At 41.3% G+C, this 22,686-nt stretch overlaps 1 protein-coding gene, 1 non-coding gene and 1 pseudogene across 12 annotated transcripts; all 3 read left to right on the forward strand.

Annotated features, from left to right (window-relative positions):
• Positions 1–72: 72 nt before the first annotated feature.
• Positions 73–21,244, forward strand: LOC123944382 (GSK3B interacting protein). Of its 11 annotated transcripts, XM_046009459.1 has the most exons (6): positions 103–154; positions 511–586; positions 10,680–10,740; positions 11,844–11,996; positions 16,469–16,727; positions 19,879–21,244. In XM_046009459.1, exons 5-6 carry the CDS (start codon positions 16,470–16,472, stop codon positions 20,032–20,034), a joined length of 414 nt encoding a protein of 137 aa, XP_045865415.1. In that variant the 5' UTR covers positions 103–154; positions 511–586; positions 10,680–10,740; positions 11,844–11,996; position 16,469; the 3' UTR covers positions 20,035–21,244. The 11 variants fall into 11 exon arrangements, with proteins under 11 accessions (XP_045865416.1, XP_045865420.1, XP_045865423.1 ...); XM_046009460.1 differs by lacking the exon at positions 511–586 and having other exon boundaries at positions 73–154; XM_046009463.1 differs by lacking the exon at positions 11,844–11,996 and having other exon boundaries at positions 100–154.
• Positions 5,737–5,912, forward strand: LOC123945259 (annotated as a pseudogene).
• TRNAK-UUU lies at positions 6,421–6,493 on the forward strand. The gene has a single exon. It is a non-coding gene; the product is annotated as a tRNA-Lys (tRNA).
• Positions 21,245–22,686: the final 1,442 nt, after the last annotated feature.

Genomic DNA, 22,686 nt, shown 5'->3' on the forward strand with positions numbered 1-22,686 from the left:
CACTAGAGCTGAGGAGGCGGGGAGAAGGGCCCTGGAGGGAGCGGTTCCGGCTCCGAGGGGGCGGGGCGGCGCGAGGGCTGGAGGCGGGACGGTGCGGGGAGTCGGCTCCAGACGCTTCGCGACCGAGGAAGAGGAGGACGCCGGGCGCTCGGAGGTGAGCGGTCGCAGGGGAGGCGGCGGGTGGGCGGCCGCCGAGAGAGGCTCGGGCGAGGCCCGGGAGTCCCGCGAGCGGGACGCGGCGCAGCGGGCGGGATCGTGGGGGGGCGACGGCGGAAGGGGCCCGGTGCCCGGGTGGACAGGGGTCTGGGGGCGCGCCTGGCCTGGGCCGTCCGGTTACCTGGGACCCCGACCCCGGAAACTGGCGCTCAGAGCGCCACGGGCGCCGGGCGAGGGGCTGCAGCGTCTCTCGGTCCTTCCCGCTGCCGCGCGCCCGCTCCCCCTAGTCTCCCCCGCCCCGGGTATTGACCGGTGCCCATTGTCAGCAAGTTACTCGTCCCCCGCCTCTTTCAGGTATGGTTTCCAAAGCTTCATCTTCGTCCTGTTTGCCTAGCGGCTTGCAGTTGGCAGAGCGCTGTCTTCGTGCGGGGTGAGCTGCACCGGGCCCCGGGAAACTTGAGTTGTGGAGGCATCTGTGGGCAGGACCGCTTTCCCTGCTCAATGCCGGAGCCTCCGGACCCCGCGGAAACCTGAGCGAAGTACTTGTGCTGCTCCGGGAATCTGCGCCACCGTATTCCTGCCTTTTAGGGGGCAGCTCCTGCAGAGGCCGAGTCGCCCTCTAACTTGGCCAGCCCCGAAAGGCCTGCGCGCTTGTGTTTGGTGTCCTGGAGGTCAGACGCCCGGGGTTGGAATCCAGACGAGCCGAGCTGGAGTAGGGGGCGGACCTAAGCAGTGCACGGGTGCAGAAGGTTTAATTAGCGATGGGGAGTTAAGACGACGGGTTTCAGGAGGTTTTATCGCTCCGAGGGTAACTTCCACCAAGACAGCCCGGAAATGTTGACAGATGGCGAAAGCTCCGGTTCCCCTTTCCACGGCCACCTTCTCCTTTGAGAACCAGCGTGCTCTCTGGTGTGTGTAGTTGCTTTGATTGTTGGTACCCTCGTTCTTCGTGTGTCCTAAGCATTCTCGGTCACTTCAGTTCCCTTACTCTTGGTTCATTCAGAAATGTGTGTTAAGGGCCCATTAAATGAAGGTCTCCACAGTTGGTGATGTGGAAAAGGTAGGAAAGAATTCCCGGAGTTTATGGTCTATGGTGAAAGGGCCATTATTTTATTCAGTAAATACTTACTTGTTGCCTGCTACGGTGCCAGAGACTGTGCTCGGTGCTGGGGATAGAGCAATGAACAGATTAGGTTCCTGGCCTCGTGGAGCTTATATTTTATTGAAGGGAAGAGAAACAAACAATAATTAAATATATCGTAGACCCTGCGCTGGTAAGTGCTATAGGAAAAAAGGAAAAGCGATATAAAGATAATGGAGAGGGACGAGATTGGCCGATTGTATACAGAGGGGTTAAGAGAAGGCCTCTCTTATTTAATAAGGTGATATTTTAGCAGAGTCTTGGAGAACACTGGGGAGCAAGGGGTGTTGTTTTCCATGGCAGGGGAAAGCAAGGGCAAGGCCCTATGGCAAGGGCTTGCTTTGTGAGTTGGGGGGGGGGGGCATGAAATAAAGAGGAGGAGGAGCTGTGGGGACTTGGGTGGAGGCAGGTCCTAAAGGGCCTTATAAGGACTTTGGCCTTTTACTCTGGGTAGGTGAATGGGTTCAAGGAAGAGGGGACACAGTCTGGCCTAAGCTTCCATGGGATCATGCTGACTGCGGTGTGGAGGTGGGAGGACATAAGGAGAAAAGGTCAGAACAGTTAGAAATTATTGCCGGAATCCAGGCAGGTGAAGGCAGTACTTTAGACTAGAGTAGTCGGGGTCAAGGTTTAGATTCTAGATGTATTTTAAAGATGATAAGTAAGACATGTTTATGAATAATAATTACATTTGCCAGAAAAGGAGTATAAACAAAGTGATGAAAAGGTGGAGTCTCATTTGGCAGGGCATTAGAATAGGCCTTGTGAGGTTTGAACCAGACTTTTGACAAACGGATACAATGACTTCTTTCTTTCAAATCCAAATGTTAAGTGATTTCCTTTGGAATAGAAGATTGCATTCAGGCTGTCCATGGGATGCCTGAAATTTCAAATATCAGGAAAGGAAAATAAAAATCGGAAGATTTTGTAATAAACATGCTCCCTTTGAGTGTTACGGTGTTGCCTTGTAAGTTTTATGCTCTCTAGGAGAAAGTCAGCATAATTGTTAAGGCTTAGAACCTAGCATTATTATACTTTTAGCTCAAATAGGGTATGAACTCATCCTAAATCATAGTGCTATTTTTGTGTTTTAGCAGAGTACCGTCACAAAATGTTAACACCTAGTGTTAAGTGAGGAAGGTGAAGAAACATTGTCAACCAAACACTCAGCTGCCAGCTTTTTAAGAATTCTGTAAAAGGCTTGAAGTGATAGGTTAGAGGCTACAGACCAGAGCTATTTACATCCTTCAGAGAAACCCATGTTAACGTGTGAAACAAACGTGGATGACATGCTGTTGGCCTTTTGATAGATACTTGCACTTGAGGTAACAGGAATAAGATGTTAGGGCTCCCACATTGCATGGTTCTGGAAGCAGTACAAGAGGGCAGCAGCCATAGGACTTTACGTGATGTAAAAAGCACCAAACTCAGAGTTAAATGGCTTGAGTTTTAGAGTCAGCTCTTCTTTAACGATCTTTTTAATATATAACAATAAACAGATATTTCTTGAGCTTAGCACCATGCTAAGCACTTTCCATATGTACTTGTGGTATCCCATTAGGTGATTCTGTGGTTGGCTTCATTTTTGAAAGGAGGAATGTGTGACCAAAGAGACTCAAGTATCTTGCCCCAAGGCCCAGAGTAGGTTGCAGAGCTGAGATTCTTGGTGGTGTTGGAAACCCTTTAACCACCGCACCTATGGGCTGGCCACTTCCTGTTCTTACTGAGAGGATTTTCCAGACTGGGATATAGGATACAAATAAAAAGTCATCCTGACAAAGATACTGCATTCTAGCCTTTGCTGACTGTTGGGATGTCCCCTGTAAAGTCAGATTCTCTTAGTGAAAATTGGAAATCTGTATACTGCTCTTGAAATCATTTTATTTTGCCTCCATTCTGTTTTTTAAGATTTTATGTATTTGAGAGAGAGAGAAAGAGCACAAGTGTGGGGAGAGGGGTGCAGAGGGAGAAGGAGAAGCAGACTCCCCACCAAGCAGGGAGACTGAGGCAGGGCTCCATCTCAGGACCCCGAGATTGTGACCTAAGCCAAAGGCAGATTCTTTTTTTTTTTTTTTTTTTTTAAAGATTTATTTATTTATTTACTGGACAGAGAGAGAGTTCACAAGTAGGCAGAGAGGCAGGCAGAGAGGGAGAAGCAGGCTCCCCACGGAGCAGAGAGCCCGATGCGGGACTCGATCCCAGGACCCTGAGATCATGACCTGAGCCGAAGGCAGAGGCTTAATCCACTGAGCCACCCAGGCGCCCCAAAGGCAGATTCTTAACAGACTGAGTCACCCAGGTGCCCCTGCTTCTATTCCTTTGTCATGCATATATATAAGCGTTGTCTTCGAGAGCAAATCTACAGTATTTTTTCAGCTCTTTTTTTTTTTTTTTAAAGATTTTATTTATTTATTTGACAGAAAGAGATCACAAGTAGGCAGAGAGGCAGGCAGAGAGTGAGAGAGAGAGGAGGAAGCAGGCTCCCTGCTCAGCAGAGAGCCCGATGCGGGACTCGATCCCAGGACCCTGAGATCATGACCTGAGCGGAAGGCAGCGGCTTAATCCACTGAGCCACCCAGGCGCCCCTTCAGCTCTTTGATGCAGTAAATTTGTGATGAAACACAACAAAGTCTATTAAATCACGTAGAGAATGAAGAACTCCATGATAAATACCTTGGTAATTAGTTCATCCGTCCTCCAAAACACTAACATAGCACAAAAATCATACCCACAGGTGAAGTAAGAGCTGGTTCCTGAGGTGCCTGGGTGGCTCACTCTGTTAAGCATCTGCCTTTCGCCCAGGTGTTGATCTGCAGTTCTGGGATGGAGTCCTACGTGGGGCTCACTGATGGGTGAGGAGTCTGCTTCTCCCTCTCCCTCTGCCTCTTTCCCCTGCTCGTGTTCTCCCCGCCCCCCAAGTAAATAAATAAATTAAATCTTTAAAAAAAGAAAAGAAAAAAAGAGCTGGTTCCTAAATAATTGATGTATGATGGTACAGCAGCGTTCTGGAAGCGTTCCAAGGTGATGCAGTCTACCAGAATAGCTAATGGCACCCAGAAGATGCTCCAGTTTTGTTACTGGCGCTGGCAAGGACATCTTCCTCAGAGCCCGGCAGGGAGCCAGTTCAGAGTCAAAATGGAAAGCAGAGAGGCTTCCTATCTTCTATCTCTTTAGATACGGACTGATTTGTCTTACTTTACGTATAATGTACTTATATTAAATATCGCACCCAATCCTCTGTGTAACCTAGAGGATTACACGGAAGCAAAAAACTTAAAACCTGGAGGGTTTTTTAAAGCATTCCGTTTTTTTCTTAGAATCTCATTTACAGCTTCTGGTTTTGAGGGAAGGGTTGTTGACAGAGGTGCAGTATTGCTGCTTATCTGCACTTTACAAGCCTTGGTAGATGAACACTGTCTGTATGCTTCTTCACGTTAGCTCCCTCCGTAATTGATTTGTTATTACTCGGTCATGTACATGTGTCTTTGTCATTGTTGGAAGTCGGGTGCAGAGTAATTTTATGTATAAGTGTATAAGTGGAAAAAAAATACACCATTTTTATTCGAATTACAAATACTGTGTATTTGTAATATATGATCATTCTGATTTTAAGTTTTAAAATTTTGATGTAGCCTAGGTGGCTCAGTCAGTTAAGCATCTGTCTTCGGCTTAGATCGTGATCTCAGGGTCCTGGGGTGGAGCCCCATATCAGGCTCCCTACTCGTTGGGGAGCCTGCTTCTCCCTCTCTCTCTTCCTCGCCCCATACCCCCAGCTCATTCTCTCTCGTTCTCTCTCTCAAATAAAGTCTTTTTTAAATTTTTTTAAAAATAAATAAAATTACTTAGTTTCAAAATACAAAATTTCATAATTTCATAATTACATAATTTCAAAAGAGCTCCTGAAAACATTAAATTTTATGTTAACAGAAAATAAAGATTAAACTAGCTTTAGCTTTGGCCAGTTTCTAAATGTTGCTAATTATAATTAATCAACTTGATTCATCTTTACTTTCAAAACTCTTGTTTGAGAAGCAAATAAATTCAGACCTCTCATTCCACTTGAAACTTAAGCTACTTTAACTATCTCAGTAGCTTGGCTTCTTTAAGAAGAATGTTCTGCTTCGATACCTTGTAACTTTCCAGTATATCACATTTTCTTTTTTTTTTTTTTTAAGATTTTATTTATTTATTTGACAGACAGAGATCACAAGTAGGCAGAGAGGCAGGCAGAGAGAGGAAGGGAAGCAGGCTTCCTGCTGAGCAGAGAGCCAGATGCGGACCCTGGGATCATGACTGAGACCAAAGGCAGAGGCTTTAACCCACTGAGCCACCCAAGCGCCCCCAGTATATCACATTTTCAAAAGACTCTTGTCTAATTGCAAACATAGTACATTTTCTTTTTGCCATAGAAGAATTAGAATATAAAAAATTAAGATATAAGCTTTGCGCAGTGGCAGTATCGTAGCCAATGAGGTTTATCCGAGGCGCGATTATTGCTAATTGAAAAATTAAGATATAGGGAATAAAAGACTTAGTAATCAATATCTTGATAACCAGTTTCATGAATCCTCCAAAAACACTGACCACAGCCCCTAAATCATACCAAGAGTTGGAGTAAGAGCTATTAATAATTACCTTAACTTTTTACAAAAAAATCATACTAACTGAAGTGGGAAGAAGGATAAAGACTTAGAGAGGTCTGACTCAGTATTAACCCGCTACCCTTCTACTAGCTTCTACCTCTGCTCATTAACGTCATACCCCCAGACCCAATGCCTGGAATTTTAAGCTTTTTGAGTTAATTTCTTAGGGAAGAGCATACTTGTTTTACTTTTCACTCAAATATTTTTATCAGAGGCAAGGGAAATCTAGGGGTGTAGAGGCATAACCTGAAGAGGGCATGGCTTAACACCTTCATTTACTTTAAAGTTCTGGCAGTTTTGCATCATATTTCAGACTATTGTAACTGTAACAGTGATGTGTATTTGGGGGGGAATGTCTGCAGTGTTTATCCTAGATTTTGTATGCCCCTTGTTACAAGGCCAAGTCTCGCAGATTGAGAAGCAGAGAGTTCAAGTTTTTTTCTTCGGTTCATTCATTCAGAAAATATTCAGTGAAGGCGCACCTGGCTGGCTCAGTTGGTAGAGCATGTGACTTTTAATCTCAGGGTGGTGAGTTCAAGCCCCACGTTGGGTATAGATTATAAATAAATAAACTTAAAAATATATGTATTCAGTGAAGACCTGCCTTATGCGTGACCCTGTGCTGGTAATGTATCGCAGGCCCTGATTTGCAATGAAGTAGGAAAAGCTACAGCAGTACTAATGCAAAGGAAGAAGGATATAGTGATTAACTCTTTCTTGAGATCAGATACAAAATCCTGAAATAAATGTATCTGAGCTGAATTTTAAAGACTAAAAGTCCGAAAATACAGCTGAACTTTGAACAACGCAGGCACCAACTCCCATGCAGTTGAAAAACCAAGTTTTAACTTTTTTTTTCAGGTATAACTTTTGACTCCCCAGACCCTTTTAACTAATAGCCTGTTGTTGATCGGAAGCTTTACCATTTATGTGAATAGCCAGCTAACACATATTTTGTATGTTACGTGCATTGTACGCTATATTCTTAACAAAAGAAGATGTTATTAAGAAAACTGAAAGGGAAGAGGGTGCCAGGGTGGCACAGTCGGTTAAGCCTTCGACTCTTGGTTTTGGCTCACGTCATGATCTCGGGGTGATGAGATTGGACCCTATGTAGGCCTCTCCTCAGGACAGAGTCTACCTAAGACTCTCCTTTTGCCTCTCCTCCCAGCCCCGTGTGAACTCTTTCTAAAATAAAAAAAATCTTTTTAAAAAAAATTATGAGAAAATACATTTATAGTACAATACTGTATTGAAAAAAATTGCATGTAAGTGGAACTATGCTATTCAAACCCGTTTTGTTCAAGGGTCACCTGTAATGTCAAAGGACAATTTTTTTTTTAAGTTAGAAACATGAGTCTTATACAAACATAGTAAGCATATGTCAAAAATGTATTTAACTCTGTGGAATGAATAAGTCGTGAGAATAAAGGACATCTAAGGAATATAGTTAGTGATATTGTAATAGCAACATAAGAGGACAGATGGTAGCTACACTTGGGGTGAACACGGCATAATGTATGAACTTGTCAAATCACTAAGTTGCACACTTACAATTAATATTTTACATTTAATATTGTGTGTCAACTATACTCAGAATTTTTGAAAACATGTTTAGCCCATTAATGAAGGAACTGGTAAGGTGGTAAAGCTGATCCAGAGTAATAGGGGAGAGGAGTACCTTGGCTGCCTTGGTCAGTGGAGTATGCAACTCTTGATCTCAGGATCGTGAGTTTAAAAGTAATATGGGAGAGCCCAAAAATCACTGAAAGAAAAACTGATGAAATAAGATTGCAAAGTTAGCTCAAAACTGGTTACTGGGATGTGCACTCCTGGCCAAAACTGAGGGACAGGGCCCAGATTTACCCTTCCACATAAAACAGTAAGAAATTGGGCAAAAATACATGGGGAGAAAAAGCCTTTAAGACTTTGAGCATCGGACTGAAGGACCCTGATCTCTGAGAGACAAGATACAAATGAGGTAAGCCCATTGCCCGAGCTTACTGCCTGGAGAGAATTTGCAGGCATGGCACTGGGAGAAGAAACCCAGGTAGAGCACAGTAACCCCCCTGAGTTGAATATATGGAGCTAGGAGTTCAGGAAGCCCAAGTCAGCTAAGACAGAGCACTAGAAATTAGAGAGCTTCACAGAAAGCAAGAGCTATGGAAGTACACAGAAGATCCTCCTACAGCCTGCAGCTGAATACTGATCAACACATAGGTGTGAGGAAACTACCCAAAAAAATTAAGAGGAATTTTCAGAGCTCAAACAGGAATGTTCCTGTTCCTGACACCAAAAATAGAAAACCCTGATACTCCATAGGACATCAGAATAATCAGAATGGTCTTTGACTCCATAGTGGGTCAAAATTTACCAGAAACTAAATGTAGCTTTGATAACTGCCTTAAAAAGTCTAAAAGTAAGACCCAAAAAGATCAAGCTGTTTCCGGATAGCTATATCCCAGAAGAATGCGCAGTGATACTTAGAGGAATATTAAAATAGCCAGGACTGTACATGGTTTAAAAAAAAGAAAAACACACATTGTCTGGCATCCAGCCAAAAGTCACCAGGCATACAAAGCAGCAGTATACATTCCACAGTAACAAAAGTCTGTAAATTGAAAATCACCCAGAAGTAGCCATGAAATTAGTAGACAAGGACATTAAAACGTCATTCCCCGTGTTTAAAAATCTTGAGAAGAGACTGAGCAAATTAAGTAGAGATGTGGAAAATATGTTTTTTAAAAAGAAGAGATGATACTGTAGGAGATAAGATTCGTAAATTTGAAGACTTAGTACTAGAAGCTATTCGAAGTGAAACACAAAGAGAAGAGAGACTAAAAACATGTGATGAAAAGTAGGATGGGGCGCCTGGGTGGCTCAGTCATTTAAGCATCTGCCTTGGGCTCAGGTCATGATCCCACAGTCCTGGGATCAAGCCCCGCATTGGGCTCCCTGCCCCTTGGAAAGCCTGCTTCTCCCTCTCCTACTCCCCCTGCTTGTGTTCCCTCTCTCACTGTGTCTCTCTCTGTCAAATAAATAAAATCTTAAAAAAAAAAAAAAGTAGGACAACTTCATTTAGACTAATATTCATGAAATTTGAGTCCCCAAAGAGAGGAGGTACAGATCATTATTCGAAGAAATGATGGCAAAAAATTTTCCAAATTTGTTAAAAACGATAAAAAACCCAAAGATGTAGGAGACTCCATGAACCCCAAGCAAAAGAAATCAGGAAAACTACATCCAGAGGAACAAAGATAACAATGACATCAGATTTCTCAGGGGAAATAAAGTAAGCAAAATAATATTAGAGAGACAACTTTAAAATCTTGAAAGGATGGGGGGAACTGTCAACCCAGGACTCTATATCCAGTAAAAATATCTTTCAGAACTGAAGGCGAAAGGAAGACTTGTTTAGATATTCACAGGCTGAAAGAATTCATTAACAGCAGACCCGTACTGTAGGAAATGTTAAAGGAAATACAGCAGGCAGAGGAATATGATACCAATCATAGATGCAAATATCAGTAATCACAAAGGAACACAGGCACCAGAAATAGTAATTATGTGGTTAAATATAAAATACTTTTTAAAAAATATTTCTTTTTTAAAGATTTTATTTTTCAGAGAGAGCAAACACAAGTAGGGGGCGCAGCAGGCAGAGAGAGAGGCAGGCTCCCTGCTGAGGAAGGAACCCAATGTGGCACTCGATCTCAGGACCCTGGGATCATAACCTGAATAGAAGGCAGTTGCCTAACCAACTGAGCCACCAGGCATCCCAAAATACATCTTTCTTATTACCTAAATGACTGAAAGATTGTTTAAAACAAAAGTTGTATGTATTATGAAGTTTCTAACATGCAGAAGTAAAATACGACAAAAATAGCACAAAGACTATATAGTACCCTCTTGTAAGGTTCTTACGATGTACATAAGAGGTATAATACCACTTTAAGGTTGAAGGTAGACTGTGATAAATGAAAGATGCATAGTATGAACTAAGGTAACCAATAAAAACATGCAACAAGAAGTTCATAAGCCACCAAAGGGCGTAAAATAAAACCCTAAGACGTGGTCAGTCCAAAGTAGGCAGAAAAATAAGGAAAAGGGAAGAGAATACAGATGGCACAAGTAGAAAACAACAAAATAGATAGTAACCACATCGATAATTACAGTAGTCATGTTAAATATAAGTGGTCTATCGCTTCTCGGCCTTTTGGCTAAGATCAAGTGTAAATATAAGTGGTCTAAACACTACAATTAAAAGGTGGAGATTGCACCTGCTAAAAAGCAGGACCAAACTATATGCTGCCTAAAGGAAACCCACTTTAAATACGAAGATTGTTGCTGTTACCATTTACAAAGAGCTTGAAAGAGGCTATTCTATCCAAAGCAAATTCTCCTGTCTGGGTTAGCAGCACACTTCAGACTGGGCCATCTGTATCATTCCTCTCCGAACTTTGTCCTTGCATTCGACTAGTTAGGCTAGTCTCCTTAGAATTCCTGCCACACCCCAGGCAGACTCTTCCTTAAAATGCTTTGTTCCCTATGGAGAATTCTTCACCACTCTCGAGTCCTTTCTGCTTTATCCATAACTTCACCTGTGCTCATTCAAAACCAGTTTTGACTGACCTGTTCCATGAGTCAAAGTCACAACTGACAGTTACATCATAGATTACAGAACGTCAGAGCTCTAGCGAACAGTAAAGAATTTACTGTCTATTCCCCTTATTTTATAGGTGAGAAAACCATGAGTCCAGTGAGGTTACATGGCCAGCCCAGGTTCATACAAGTTCAGTGGTAAGTTTGTAGTAGGACCAAGACATACCATTGCTTTCTCTAATCATCTGCCACTCACAATTAAGTACATTTCTTAGGTTATAATTATGATGCATGTGCATAATGTTAATATTTATTACGTTTTTCTTGTGCTTGCCTTATTTCCCAAATTAAGCTATAACACCAGTAGACACCTTTTTTTTTTTTTTAAGATTTATTTATTTCAGAGAGAAAGGGAGAGAGCAACTCAAGCATACTCCCCATTGAGTGCAGAACCCAATGCAGGGCTCAATCCCAGGACCCCGAGATCATGACCTGAGCCGAAATCAAGAGTCAGACATCCAACGAACTGAGTCACCCAGGTGCCCCACTAGTAGACACCTTTATTTAGTATTCTAATGCTTAGAGAAATGCTGGATATATAGGTGCACAGTGGGATATATTTGATAATTATGATATATGATAATAAACTTAGAGTCTGAATTGACAAGATCACAAAACATAAGAAGTAATTCATTACTTTTTACCATTTAAAACAAGATGGTTAATTCCCCTCCATAGAGTATCTAAGATTCAAAATGTTTTTTCTAGGGGTGCCTGGATGGCTCAGTTGGTTGTGCTTCTGCCTTTGGCTTAGGTCATGATCTTGGGGTCCTGGAATCGAGAGCCACATCAGGCTCCCTGCTCAGCGGGGAGTCTGCTGCTCCCTCTGCACCTCCCCACCTCTCTCCTCTCCTCTCCTTCTCCCTATCTCAAGTAAATGAAATCTTTCAAAAGAAATTTTTCTTCTAACATGTATTTCCAAATCTTGCTACTCCTATATAAGTCTAATTTAGTATCTTTATTTCTACTGGATTTTTTTTTCAACTGTAATAAAAACTCAGTTCCTTACCATAGTATCCACAAGTATCCACAAACGTATAGTCATGCTGTCTGATACAAGAGCCATTTAAACTTAGATGAATGAGAAATTCAATGAAATTTGAATTTCAGTTCCTCAGTCACTCTAACCAGGAGCTGGTAGCTACTGTCTTGGATAGCACTGATAAAGAATGTTTCCATCATTGCACAAAGCTCTGTTGGTCTAGAATTTGTCACATAATGATAAATTGTTTTTCCTGCAGAAAGGGAAACCAAGGATTTTTACCAGATTCATACTGATGAGAGAGCCATCTGGTAACCAGACTCTAATGTGTCAAGAGTAATTCTCGTAGTGTCCCTTCACCGAGATGGGCGCCCATTTCCTCAGCCTCTCTGGTCCAGGCCTCCACGGTCAGGTACACAAGATAATGCGTTGAGAAGTAAAGGAAAATAAGCTTATAGTTCATATTTTGTCTTCTGTTTAAATTCATATTGATGTGTTTTTAATATTTTAATTGTAGACTATGTATGTAAATAAATATATCATGAGGTACCCGCTCACAGTATTTTTAGTTACTGGGATGCATTATCGGAAATATGGAAACGATTTCTTTACTGTCCCATTGATACAGCCACTCCTTTGCTCTGTGGTCTACTGCCGTAGCTCTGGCACTGTCCCCACCGGCTGCCTTCGTGTTTGATGGGGCCTTCATGGCTCTGTGTTCTCTCTCCTCAGGAGAGGATCTCAGGGGACAGGCCAGTCACTTTAGGACCTTGGACGGATGTATCCTGGATTGTCCAGGTCGGCCCAATGCAAGCACAAGGGTCCTTGTAAAAGGGGGTGTCCGTGTCAGGAGGCAGAAAAAAAAAAAAAAAAGGTGTTCCACAGAACCAGAGAGTGTGGTGATGTGCTTGGAAGGTGGAGGAAGGGACCATGAGCCAAGGAATGAATTACAGTTACAGTCGGCTTCTAGAAGCTAACAAAGGCAAAGAAACAGATTCTCTTCTGAAGGCTCCAGAAGTAATGCATCCTGCTCCTGCCTGGATTCTCGATTTTTTTATGCCAGAATGAGAAGGAAATGAATTTGTGTTGTGTTAAGCCACTGGGTTTGTGGTCATTTGTTACAGCAGCAGTAGGAACTAGGAGACGTGTACTAATACTCATATTCTGCAGCACTTTGATTAAGCACGTTCAGCGGGACAGGCATAAAAATATCAGAGCTCCATTTTTCAAATCTCTTTAAAAAGCTGTTGAAGAGCTAGATCAGTCACTACTTTTCATTTGGGGTAGGCTTCTGAATCAATTAGGATGCTTTCAGTTGCCAGTAAAAGAATGGGGATTTGTTGGATTCAGTAACTGAAAAATGTGAAAGTTAGGCAGCCGTCAGGAGTCTGGCTCCGTTTCCCTGTGAATCTCTTGGCTCTGTTCTTCCCCACCATCAGCATCATCCTTGGACTAGTTTCCCCATCTCGGGATGGCTTCCAGGAACAACTGGGGCTGTGTGCTCAAACTGCTGTGGCTTGGGGTGTCTGGGAAGAATTCATGTATAGAGGATGACAGCCTTTAGCCAGGACCGGGGTCAGTTTCTCTCATGTTATTCCGTTACTTTACTTAGGGAAGGGGGCATTATGACTCCCCTAAGAAAATCTGGGTGTTGTTAGGAAAGCAAAAGGGTATTGATAAATTAAGAGCCTGTTACAATGCCTGTTACAATGGATAAAAGATAATTGATAATACCTTGAAGTAATACCAATGTAAAATATTAATAATTTGCATAGTGCTTTAATACTGAATGTGTCATTTTCATGTGTATGTATCATCACCAGAATCTCTGAATGTCTTTTTTTTTATGCATCATGTAAAGACTTTGTTTTTTGTTTTGTTTTTTTTGAGAAAGAGCAAGCGAGCAGGGCATGGGCGGCCACAGGGGACAGGCAGAGGAGAATCCCAAACAGCCTCCATGCCCTGCACAGAGCCCGATACAGGGCTGGATCTCACGACCTGATCCAGAATCAAGAGACAGACACTCAACTGATTGTACCACCCAGTTGCCCCAAGACATTTTAGAAAAAATCTAAAAGTTTGCAGTTAGGAAAGTTGTCTCTTTTTTGCCCATTGGTGCTAATTATTACATAACAGCTTGATGACCTACTTTCCTGACCTGTGAGGGTTTCTTACATTCTGATGTTGGATTCCTTGTCTTTCTCCATCATTAAGGTCTAATTGCAGTGAATTAGACTCTTGCCTTAAAAGCTTGTCAACAAGCTTTCTCATATAAACATCTTTTTATGTAATGATTATTATTTCTGATATCCGAAATTGAGGTACTTGATCACTGAAGGAAAACAAAGATGTTCACTTTTCATGCTATTAAGAGACTTATAAATGGACGGTTCCATTTCAAAATCTTCAAAACTGACTCTGTAAAAAAATAAAAATGGGCTCTTTTCTCATACATAAAATCAAGTATAATATTAAGGTACATAATGATGATTTTTATGGTAGGGTAGAAATTTTCAGAAAAACAGGTGTTTTCACTTTCATATATATAAGTCAGTATTAGGTTCCAGTTATCTGACAGATTGCTCCAGCCATAATTGATAAATTTGTAATCAACTTGCCAATAGTGAGTGACTCATTCTGTTTAGTACCATGGAAGACAAGGTAAGGGAGCCTTAAAACATATCCTTAGTTGGAATAGGATTGGAGGAATGTATTACTAGTACATTTGGTATGCAGTTTTTTTTTTTAATTTTTATTTATTTATTTGACAGAGATCACAAGTAAGCAGAGAGGCAGGCAGAGAGAGAGGAGGAAGCAGGTTCCCCACGGAGCAGAGAGCCCGATGTGGGACTCGATCCCAGGACCCTGGGATCATGACCTGAGCCGGAGGCAGAGGCTTTAACCCACTGAGCCACCCAGGCGCCCCTGCTATGCAGTTTTCTGAAATGGCTTGACATAGTTGATCATGAACTGCCTTCAGCAAATAGTTTGCCTTTAATGATGGCAAATGATGTACAGCAAGAGGAACTCTAACTCCTTTAGATTTTTGTGAATAATTTTAGAGCAGCGTCTACATGGTAGAATTCTCTAAACTCTAAAAATATGCAGCAAAATCTCCCAGAGATTTTCATTCACTTTCTCTGAGGTGGGGTCAGTGGCCAAGGTAAAAATCACTAATGTAGAGGATTTTTAACTTTACAAATAGACCACAAATCTGTAACTGTAGAAAAAGAGATGGAATTTTTAAGATGATAGAGAAATTATATAAATGCTCATACCAAGTTGAAGAGTCCTACTACATTCAGGACAACTACTTAATCCAGTTCAAAGAAATGAAATCTTAACTTCGAAAGCCTGCAGCTAAAAAGAAACCATATTTTCTTCTGAAAAAGCCTCCATTCCAGTGCAGTTCGACATTCATTAACTTTTCTCATTCATACATTTTGAATTTTAGCAATATTCACTGCTGCCCCAGTTACAGAAGAGAAGCTAGAACTCCATAGCAACCTGGCAGGAATGTTGGATTGAGTTAGCCTGAGAAATAATGTTTTTCAAATTATATTTGGATCAGTTCAGAGAAGTGGTAAAAACATGAGTTAGTCATTCAATAAATGGTGTTAGGCCATCCATTTCAAAATTAAAGCTACACAAACTAAATTCCAGGTGGATCAGAAAGCTAACTATACAGGGAATGAGAACTCAGAAGACAAGAGGTTTTTAAAATGTAATCAATCACAGAGTGCCTGGGTAGCTTAGTGGGTTAAAGCCTCTGCCTTCGGCTCAGGTCATGATGCCAGAGTCCTGGGATCGAGCCCCACGTCGGGCTCTCTGCTCCGTGGGGAACCTGCTTCCTCCTCTCTCTCTCTCTCTCTCTCTCTGCCTACTTGTGATTTCTGTCTGTCAAATAAATAAAAATCTTTTTTTAAATAAATAAGTATAAATAAAATGTTATCAGTCATAGAGTGGGGAAGGCCTTCGTAGCAAAACCCCAAATCCAGAAGTCATAAAAGGAGCTACTGAGAAGTCATGCACCATAGGTAAAGGTTTGAATTCTGATTTAATGATCTGAGTTCACTTCTGCTTCTGTTTTTTACAGCTCTATGATCTTGGAACTAAGAATACCCTATAAATATCAGAAAGATGTTTAATCAAAGAAATATGTGTTCAAACAGTGAGGCATCATTCTTTGCCTCTGAAATTGGCAAATATTAACAAGGATTGTAAAGAGGGTAATGAAAAAGTATAGTCGCTCATATTTCTATTCATGGAGGATAAATCAGTACAGTCTTTTTTTGAAGGTGAATCAGCAGTATCTGTTGAAAGTCAAAATGAGCATACACTTTGACTCAGCAATTCCAATTTTAAATATTTACCCTAGAAAAAATGGTTACACATTAAAAAGAAGTATGAGGATGTCTGGGTGGCTCCGTCAGTGAAGCATCTGCTTTCGGTTCAGTCATGATCCTAGGGTCCTAGGATCGAGTCCCATGTCGGGCTCTCTGCTCAGCGGGGAGTCTCCTCCTCCCTCTCCCTCTGCCTGCAGCTCCCCCTGCTTGTGCTCTCTGTCAGATCAGTAAAATCTTTTTTTAAAAATGAAGTATGTACTAAGATTTTTACTGAGGCATTGTTAATAATAGCTGAAAACTAACATTCTGAATTAGTATCACTGTGGGAATTAACCTTTGGGGGAGGAGTGGAAAATACAGATCTTTTTTTGAAAATGTGTACACATCGGTGAAAAGCAACTGAAATGGTTTTAGACGATATTTTTTGTAAAAGTTGCTAGCGAGTTAATGTTTTCTATTAAGGCATAGCTCCTTTTAATCAATAATATTCGGAATGTCTCTCTATAAGCATGTTTTCTATCTGTCTACTCCTTTGCAGAATGGAAACAGACTGTAATCCCATGGAGCTGAGCAGTATGTCCGGGTTTGAAGAAGATGCAGGTCTTAATGGTTTTGAAGAAACTGATATGAAAGACATGAAGCTAGAAGCCGAAGCAGTTGTGAATGACGTCCTCTTTGCTGTCAACAACATGTTTGTCTCAAAAAACCTGCGCTGTGCCGATGATGTGGCCTATATCAACGTGGAAACAAGAGAGAGGAACAGATACTGCCTGGAGCTCACTGAAGCAGGGCTAAGGGTAAGTTGCTTTTCTTTTTAGAAGGAAAAAAAAGTTGTTTTATTGCTCTCTTTACCACTTTAGGGGGCAGGGGACAGGAAGCGTGTTGACAGAGAACGCAGTTAACTGAGAACGCAACACTCAGCAGCTCCAAAAATTTTTTTAAGATTGATTTATTTATTTTTAGAGAGAAAGAGCAGGGGTGGGGGGTGCAGAGGCTGAGCTCAGAGCCCGACGCAGGGCTCATTCTCAAAACCCTGAGATCACGACCTGAGCCAAAGCCAAGAGGCAGACACTCATCCGGCTGCACCATCCAGGCACCCCAGCTCCAAGATTTTTATAAGGAGAACTTTTTTCCCTAGCAATTCTTACTAATTCTAACATCTTTTGGTCAACATAGGGAAATTATATCTTTTGAAAAAGAAAAAACTTGGTTTGCAGTGTTATTTTGTTTTGATCATCACCCCCCCAAATGAATTTCTTGTCTATAGCTAAATACGTCTCCTAAAATTAGGTATTCTGTGTGCTGGGTGAGTTTTGCAATCATTGTGTTGAGAGGATCTTTTCCCACCTCTGATAAAACGTGTGTCCTACTAAAACAGCACCCTGGCCTGCACTATTCTCTAACTGTTGGTCAGAACTAAGTCACAGCAGAATTCTCAGCCTGCACGTTTGCAAGAGTGCCTTTTCCTACATGTGAGCTTTTCTAGGCAGAGTCACCTCTCTGCCCCCTTTGAACCAGAATCTCACTTGGGAATAGTAGAAAGCCCTACCCCAGAGCCACTTATCATTTAAAACAACAAAACTCACTGAGGTGCCTGGGTGACTCAGTCAGTGGAACGTTCGACTCCTAATCTCAGCATTGTAGGCTTGAGCCCCACTTTGGGTGTAGTGATTGCTTGAAAATAAAATCTTTGGGGCGCCTGGGTGGCTCAGTTGGTTAAGCCGCTGCCTTCTGCTCAGGTCCTGATCCCAAGGGTCCTGGGATCAGCTCCCACGTCAGGCTCCTTGCTCAGCGGGGAGCCTGCTTCACTCTCTGCCTCTGCCTGCCTCTGCCTGCCTCTGCCTGCCTCTCTGCCTGCTTGGTGCTCGCTCACTCACTCCCTCGCTCGCTCTCTCTCACACACACAAAGTGTTAGAAGAAAATAAAATCTTTAAAAAATATTAAATAAGGCAACAAGACTCACTGTTAGGAAAATTTTTGTTCTCAACAAAGGAATAGATGTTAGAAATCCCAAAACTTAGTTTTGACTTTAATACTTATCAATCTTGATCAAAGGTCTCTGATGTTTCTGTTTTCTGTACCTAAGAGCAGTCCCACGAGGTTGTGCTGTATCATAAGGTAAGGGGCAAGGCCTAAGCAAATAAGAATGTCATACAGTATTAAACAATACACAGACATCTTTTTATTTCACTAGATTCATTTTGCTTAAAATTACATGAACCATGTGTCCTGTGTATTCATTGACAGGCAGTCACCGCCACTGAAGTAACTTGCAAGGCGGAGGCGAGCCCCTGCAGTATTTCCAGTGCCCTCATAACTGCCACATCTAGTCCTTAGCTTTGGGAGTAGTACCTGGATGAACTAATCTTTGTGCTCTCCTTCCGAAATCCCTAAACTTGTGCTAAAAGCATGTATTCTGTAGGAGTAGATCTTAAATAGAAGTAGGCAAATCAAAAGTAGAGATAAATGACCCTGCATATCTTAATTCAGTCTTGCATTGGTTAATTCTGAGATGACTGTGGGAAGGAAGGGTTCCGATCAGAGTCAGAAGCCTAACATGGGAATTTGAGTGATCTTGGGTAAGTCATTCAAACTCTGAGTCCCTGCTTCTTTATCTATAGCCTAAAGATTAGGGGGGAAAAAAGGAAAGAAAGAAAACTGAAAAGGATTTGGGGAAAACTTATATGAATAGTTTGCAGAAACATCTAGATCCCTTAAAAACCTAGCATGTAGGTATCCAGTATTTGTTTTTGCAGTCTTATTTGGTTAACTTTTATTGAACAACTATCCTGGGTCAGGAATTGGAAATCAAACCATGATCCCTGTCCAGTAGGAGACTGCAGACCAGCAGGGAAAAGAGGGGCAGATAGAATTGGAGTGCACGGAGGAAGTGTGGCGGCACAGCGTGGTTCTGAAGAGGTGTGACTCATGGTCCTGATTCGTCTACCTCTGCTTGTCATTTAAAACAAAACAACAGGGGCGCCTGGGTGGCTCAGTAGTATAAGCCTCTGCCTTCAGCTCAGGTCATGATCTCGGGGTCCTGGGATCGAGCCCCGCATTGGGCTCTCTGCTCAGCAGGGACCCTGCTTCCCCCTCTCTCTCTCTGCCTGCCTCTCTGCCTACTTGTGATCTCTGTCTGTGAAATAAATGAATGAATAAGTGAATGAACGAATACTTATATAAGAAAACAAAACAAAACAACACCATTTCTAACAAACTTGCATTTTCTTGGATAGGTGGCTTGGTTGGATGTCATAAAAAAATGAGAGTTTATATAGGGAATGCACTAGCTTTGGTCAAATCAACAAAAAATTAAACTGATTTTGCCCTAATGCTGTGCAGGTGAACCAGGAGAGATCTTGTTGGGGACAAAAGTTTTCACTGTGTATAAAGAAAACACACACACACACACACACAGAACTGCGTGCCCTTTTCTCTCAGAGTTGAGCATTTCTTTCCTTGTTAGATAAATGATTTGTTAGTAATGTTAAATTACTAATGTAACTAATTGTAAAGCAGGATTGAAACTATAAACCGGTTTTAGAACTTTTTATGAAAGAGTTCAAATAATGATAAAAATATGGACTGATAATATATTATCCGTTCTGGTGCCTTGTTACAGTTGATCCTCAGTTGGTATGGGATCAAACAGAAGCGTGTTTCCATCTATGAAAATGAAATACTGGTTCTTTGTGGCTTTTACATTCCTTCTGACATTCCTTTTTGGTAAGGAGTAGGTAAACTGAACCTTTTACATTTTGAGGAAAAAATGATAAGGTATTTTGCTGGTGATGTTCCTATATGTTTCCGATTGCTTAGAAATGTGCATAGTTTAACAATTGATTGAGAAATCGTGTCATTAAGGAATGGCTCCGGTAACCAGTGGTTTTTGCTTTCTGTACCAAGTTAAATCTAGTTATTTGATTCACTGTTGCATTTATCTTATAGGTGGTAGGTTACGCTTTTGACCAAGTGGATGATCACTTACACACTCCTTATCATGAAACGGTCTACTCGCTGCTGGATACACTCAGTCCTGCCTACCGGGAAGCATTTGGAAACGCACTCCTTCAAAGACTCGAAGCTTTGAAGAGGGATGGATAGTCGTGACTATGCTTTTTCCTTCTAGAGGGGGCTGCTGCTGGTACACAATGTTGACATAAAGCTTGAAATACTTGCATATGGTCATAGTAGAAAATGCAGCTTTGGTTTTATGTCCGTTTCTTGCTTCAAATTTAGGCTTCTGACTCAGAACATTACTGATGATTGAATTGTCTGTCCTTGTTTCGGATTCATGAAGGGAATCCCAAGGCCATTGCTGTGACACTGTGGTGAAGACACTCAGATTTCTTCATATAGTATCTCTGCATTTCAAAAACCTAATCAGTATTTCATTCTGCTATTACAGGACTTTGAGGCGGCCAGCACTCTCTCTTACATAGAAGTTCTAGATTTGCACAGTAATATAGAGGAATTAAAATGGCCTAACTTCAAACTTGGATTCAGCTTGCTAAATCAGGGGTTTACTACTAGCTTGGACTGACTTTGTAGTAATTATTTTGCTACTAGCCTTATTGGAAACAAATTATCGACCAGTTTCCCCTGCACAAATTTTGAAATTCACTGCTACACTTAATCTATTTATATTACTAATACGGACTGATAGAGATGAATTAATTCTATATATTACTTAGCTAGTATTAAATGGAAAACAGGTACTGAAATAATAGTTCTGTGTTCCTCGTTTGCAACAGCCAGCCAGCTAAGAGGACAAACCGTTAGCAAATGAATGTAATAATTACTTGTTTCCAAGATATTTAAGCACATAAGCAAATATAGAAACGGGCTCCATTTTTCCTAATGAAAAGCATCTTCAGTGTGTGTGTGATTTAAGAGGAAGACGATTCTGATTTCCCAGAAAACAATATTTTGGCCTGTGTTGATTCTTATTACGAATGTTTGTTTACATAATGTACAGTATATATTCAGAAAGTATTTTTGCTTCAATGTTTCTTTCTATAATGTGCTTTGGTATTCCCATAGCGACCCTCCTTCCCCACCAGATGCACAGTGTTCTGTCTCGATGCTAACTCTGCAATGTAATATGCATGCATTGTATGGGTTTGAAACCAAAGGATGAATGAAGCATTCAGAGACTTAATATGAAAAGGGAGACTCTGTTTTTATATTTTATTACAGGTACTAATATTTATAAAAATGAATTGTACCATGCTGCTACATGTTTTCAAGTACATATTGAATACTGAGGATTGGGGAGTCGATTTTTTAGTAGTAATCTAAAGCAGCAGCTGTAGAAACGAAGTAAAATTCAGCATCGAGACACACCTTCATAATTTGTCATTTGCAGACTTTTTTTTTAATCATTATTAAGTAATAGGTACTTCTAGGCTCTGAAGATCATGTAGGCCAGATTGAAGTTGGGTTTGGGTCAGTATTCACCATCGGAGTTCATGGGGATGCTTTAACTATGTTCGGTAAATGCATGTCCATTCACAGCTTTATTTTCAGATGCTAACTGTTTGGGCAGTGAAGTCAACCTGCAGGTCAGATTTTCTCACGCTTAATCTCAGGCGAAATAAACGTAAAGGATATTTGTAAAGTTTGAATAAAATTCTGTTTACTCATTTTGAGTTAAGTATGAGGAAAAGTGATTGTATGTTCAAAAATTGACATTGTTCATTTTGTGATAAATGACTGGTTCCAGGAGTTTCCACGTCCATTTTTTAATTCCGTGCAGTTACATTTTGCTGTGAAGTGATCTGCTCTTCCTACTATTATGAAAGAGGAGCAGGGAGAGAAGACATTAATAAAACTGTACAGATACTAAAACTTCCATTTCATCTACCTTGTTTAGAGAATTTAATCAGATAAATTAAGCCTTGGTTTCAGCTCCAAAAGAAAAGAGAAAGAAAGGAAAAGCCTCTAAACAAGTAACTCTTACAAATCAGTAAGAAAACAAGAACAATGGGCATATAATATGAGCAAACAACTCAAAAATACATAAAGATGTCCAGTAACCACTTCAAAGATACACAGCCTGACCAGTAATTCAAGAAAGGAAAATAGAGTTTGGCTCTGTATTTCACCTAATAATTTAATAATCTCCCTTGTTTAAATATAATGATAATAGTAGGGATTTAGTGAGGGGCACTCTTACATTCTGTCAGAGACTGTATCAATGAAACCTTTCTGGAGAACATTAGTAATAAGGCCTTTACAAAGCTTATAACCTCTGTACCGGTAATATCCTAGCAAATTTAGCATGGGGAAGTGATTCAGGGGAAGACGTACTACAAGGATGTTCATTTTCTCTAATGAAAGGTTGGAAAGGCTCTAAAAAGTAGTGGTTCGGCCACGTGCTCTTGATGGAAAAATATGCAGCCATTAAAAATGGAAAAGATGGCGGGGCGCCTGGGTGGCTCAGTGGATTAAGCCGCTGCCTTCAGCTCAGGTCATGATCTCGGGGTCCTGGGATCGAGCCCCGCATCGGGCTCTCTGCTCCGCGGGGAGCCTGCTTCCTCCTCTCTCTCTGCCTGCCTCTCTGCCTACTTGTGATCTCTCTCTCTATCAAATAAATCTTTAAAAAAAAAATGGAAAAGATGGCAACAGGAAAAAATTACATGATAAAAGGTATAAAACTATGGTCTATTTTTGGGAAATCTACAGTGTTCTACAGTGTTAATAGTAGCTATCACTAGGTGGTAAGATAAGTCATTTTCATCTCCTTCATACTTT

This window comes from Meles meles, chromosome 6 (assembly GCF_922984935.1).
Source record: "Meles meles chromosome 6, mMelMel3.1 paternal haplotype, whole genome shotgun sequence".
Taxonomy (NCBI): domain Eukaryota; kingdom Metazoa; phylum Chordata; class Mammalia; order Carnivora; family Mustelidae; genus Meles; species Meles meles.

Excerpts from the sequence above, each read along its gene's own strand:
- LOC123944382 (XM_046009457.1), top strand. The coding sequence starts at position 513 with ATGGTTTCCAAAGCTTCATCTTCGTCCTGTTTGCCTAGCGGCTTGCAG. Across the intron at positions 587-16,468 it reads GAGCGCTGTCTTCGTGCGGG|AATGGAAACAGACTGTAATC; the intron begins GTGAGCTGCACC and ends ACTCCTTTGCAG. Across the intron at positions 16,728-19,878 it reads TCACTGAAGCAGGGCTAAGG|GTGGTAGGTTACGCTTTTGA; the intron begins GTAAGTTGCTTT and ends TTTATCTTATAG.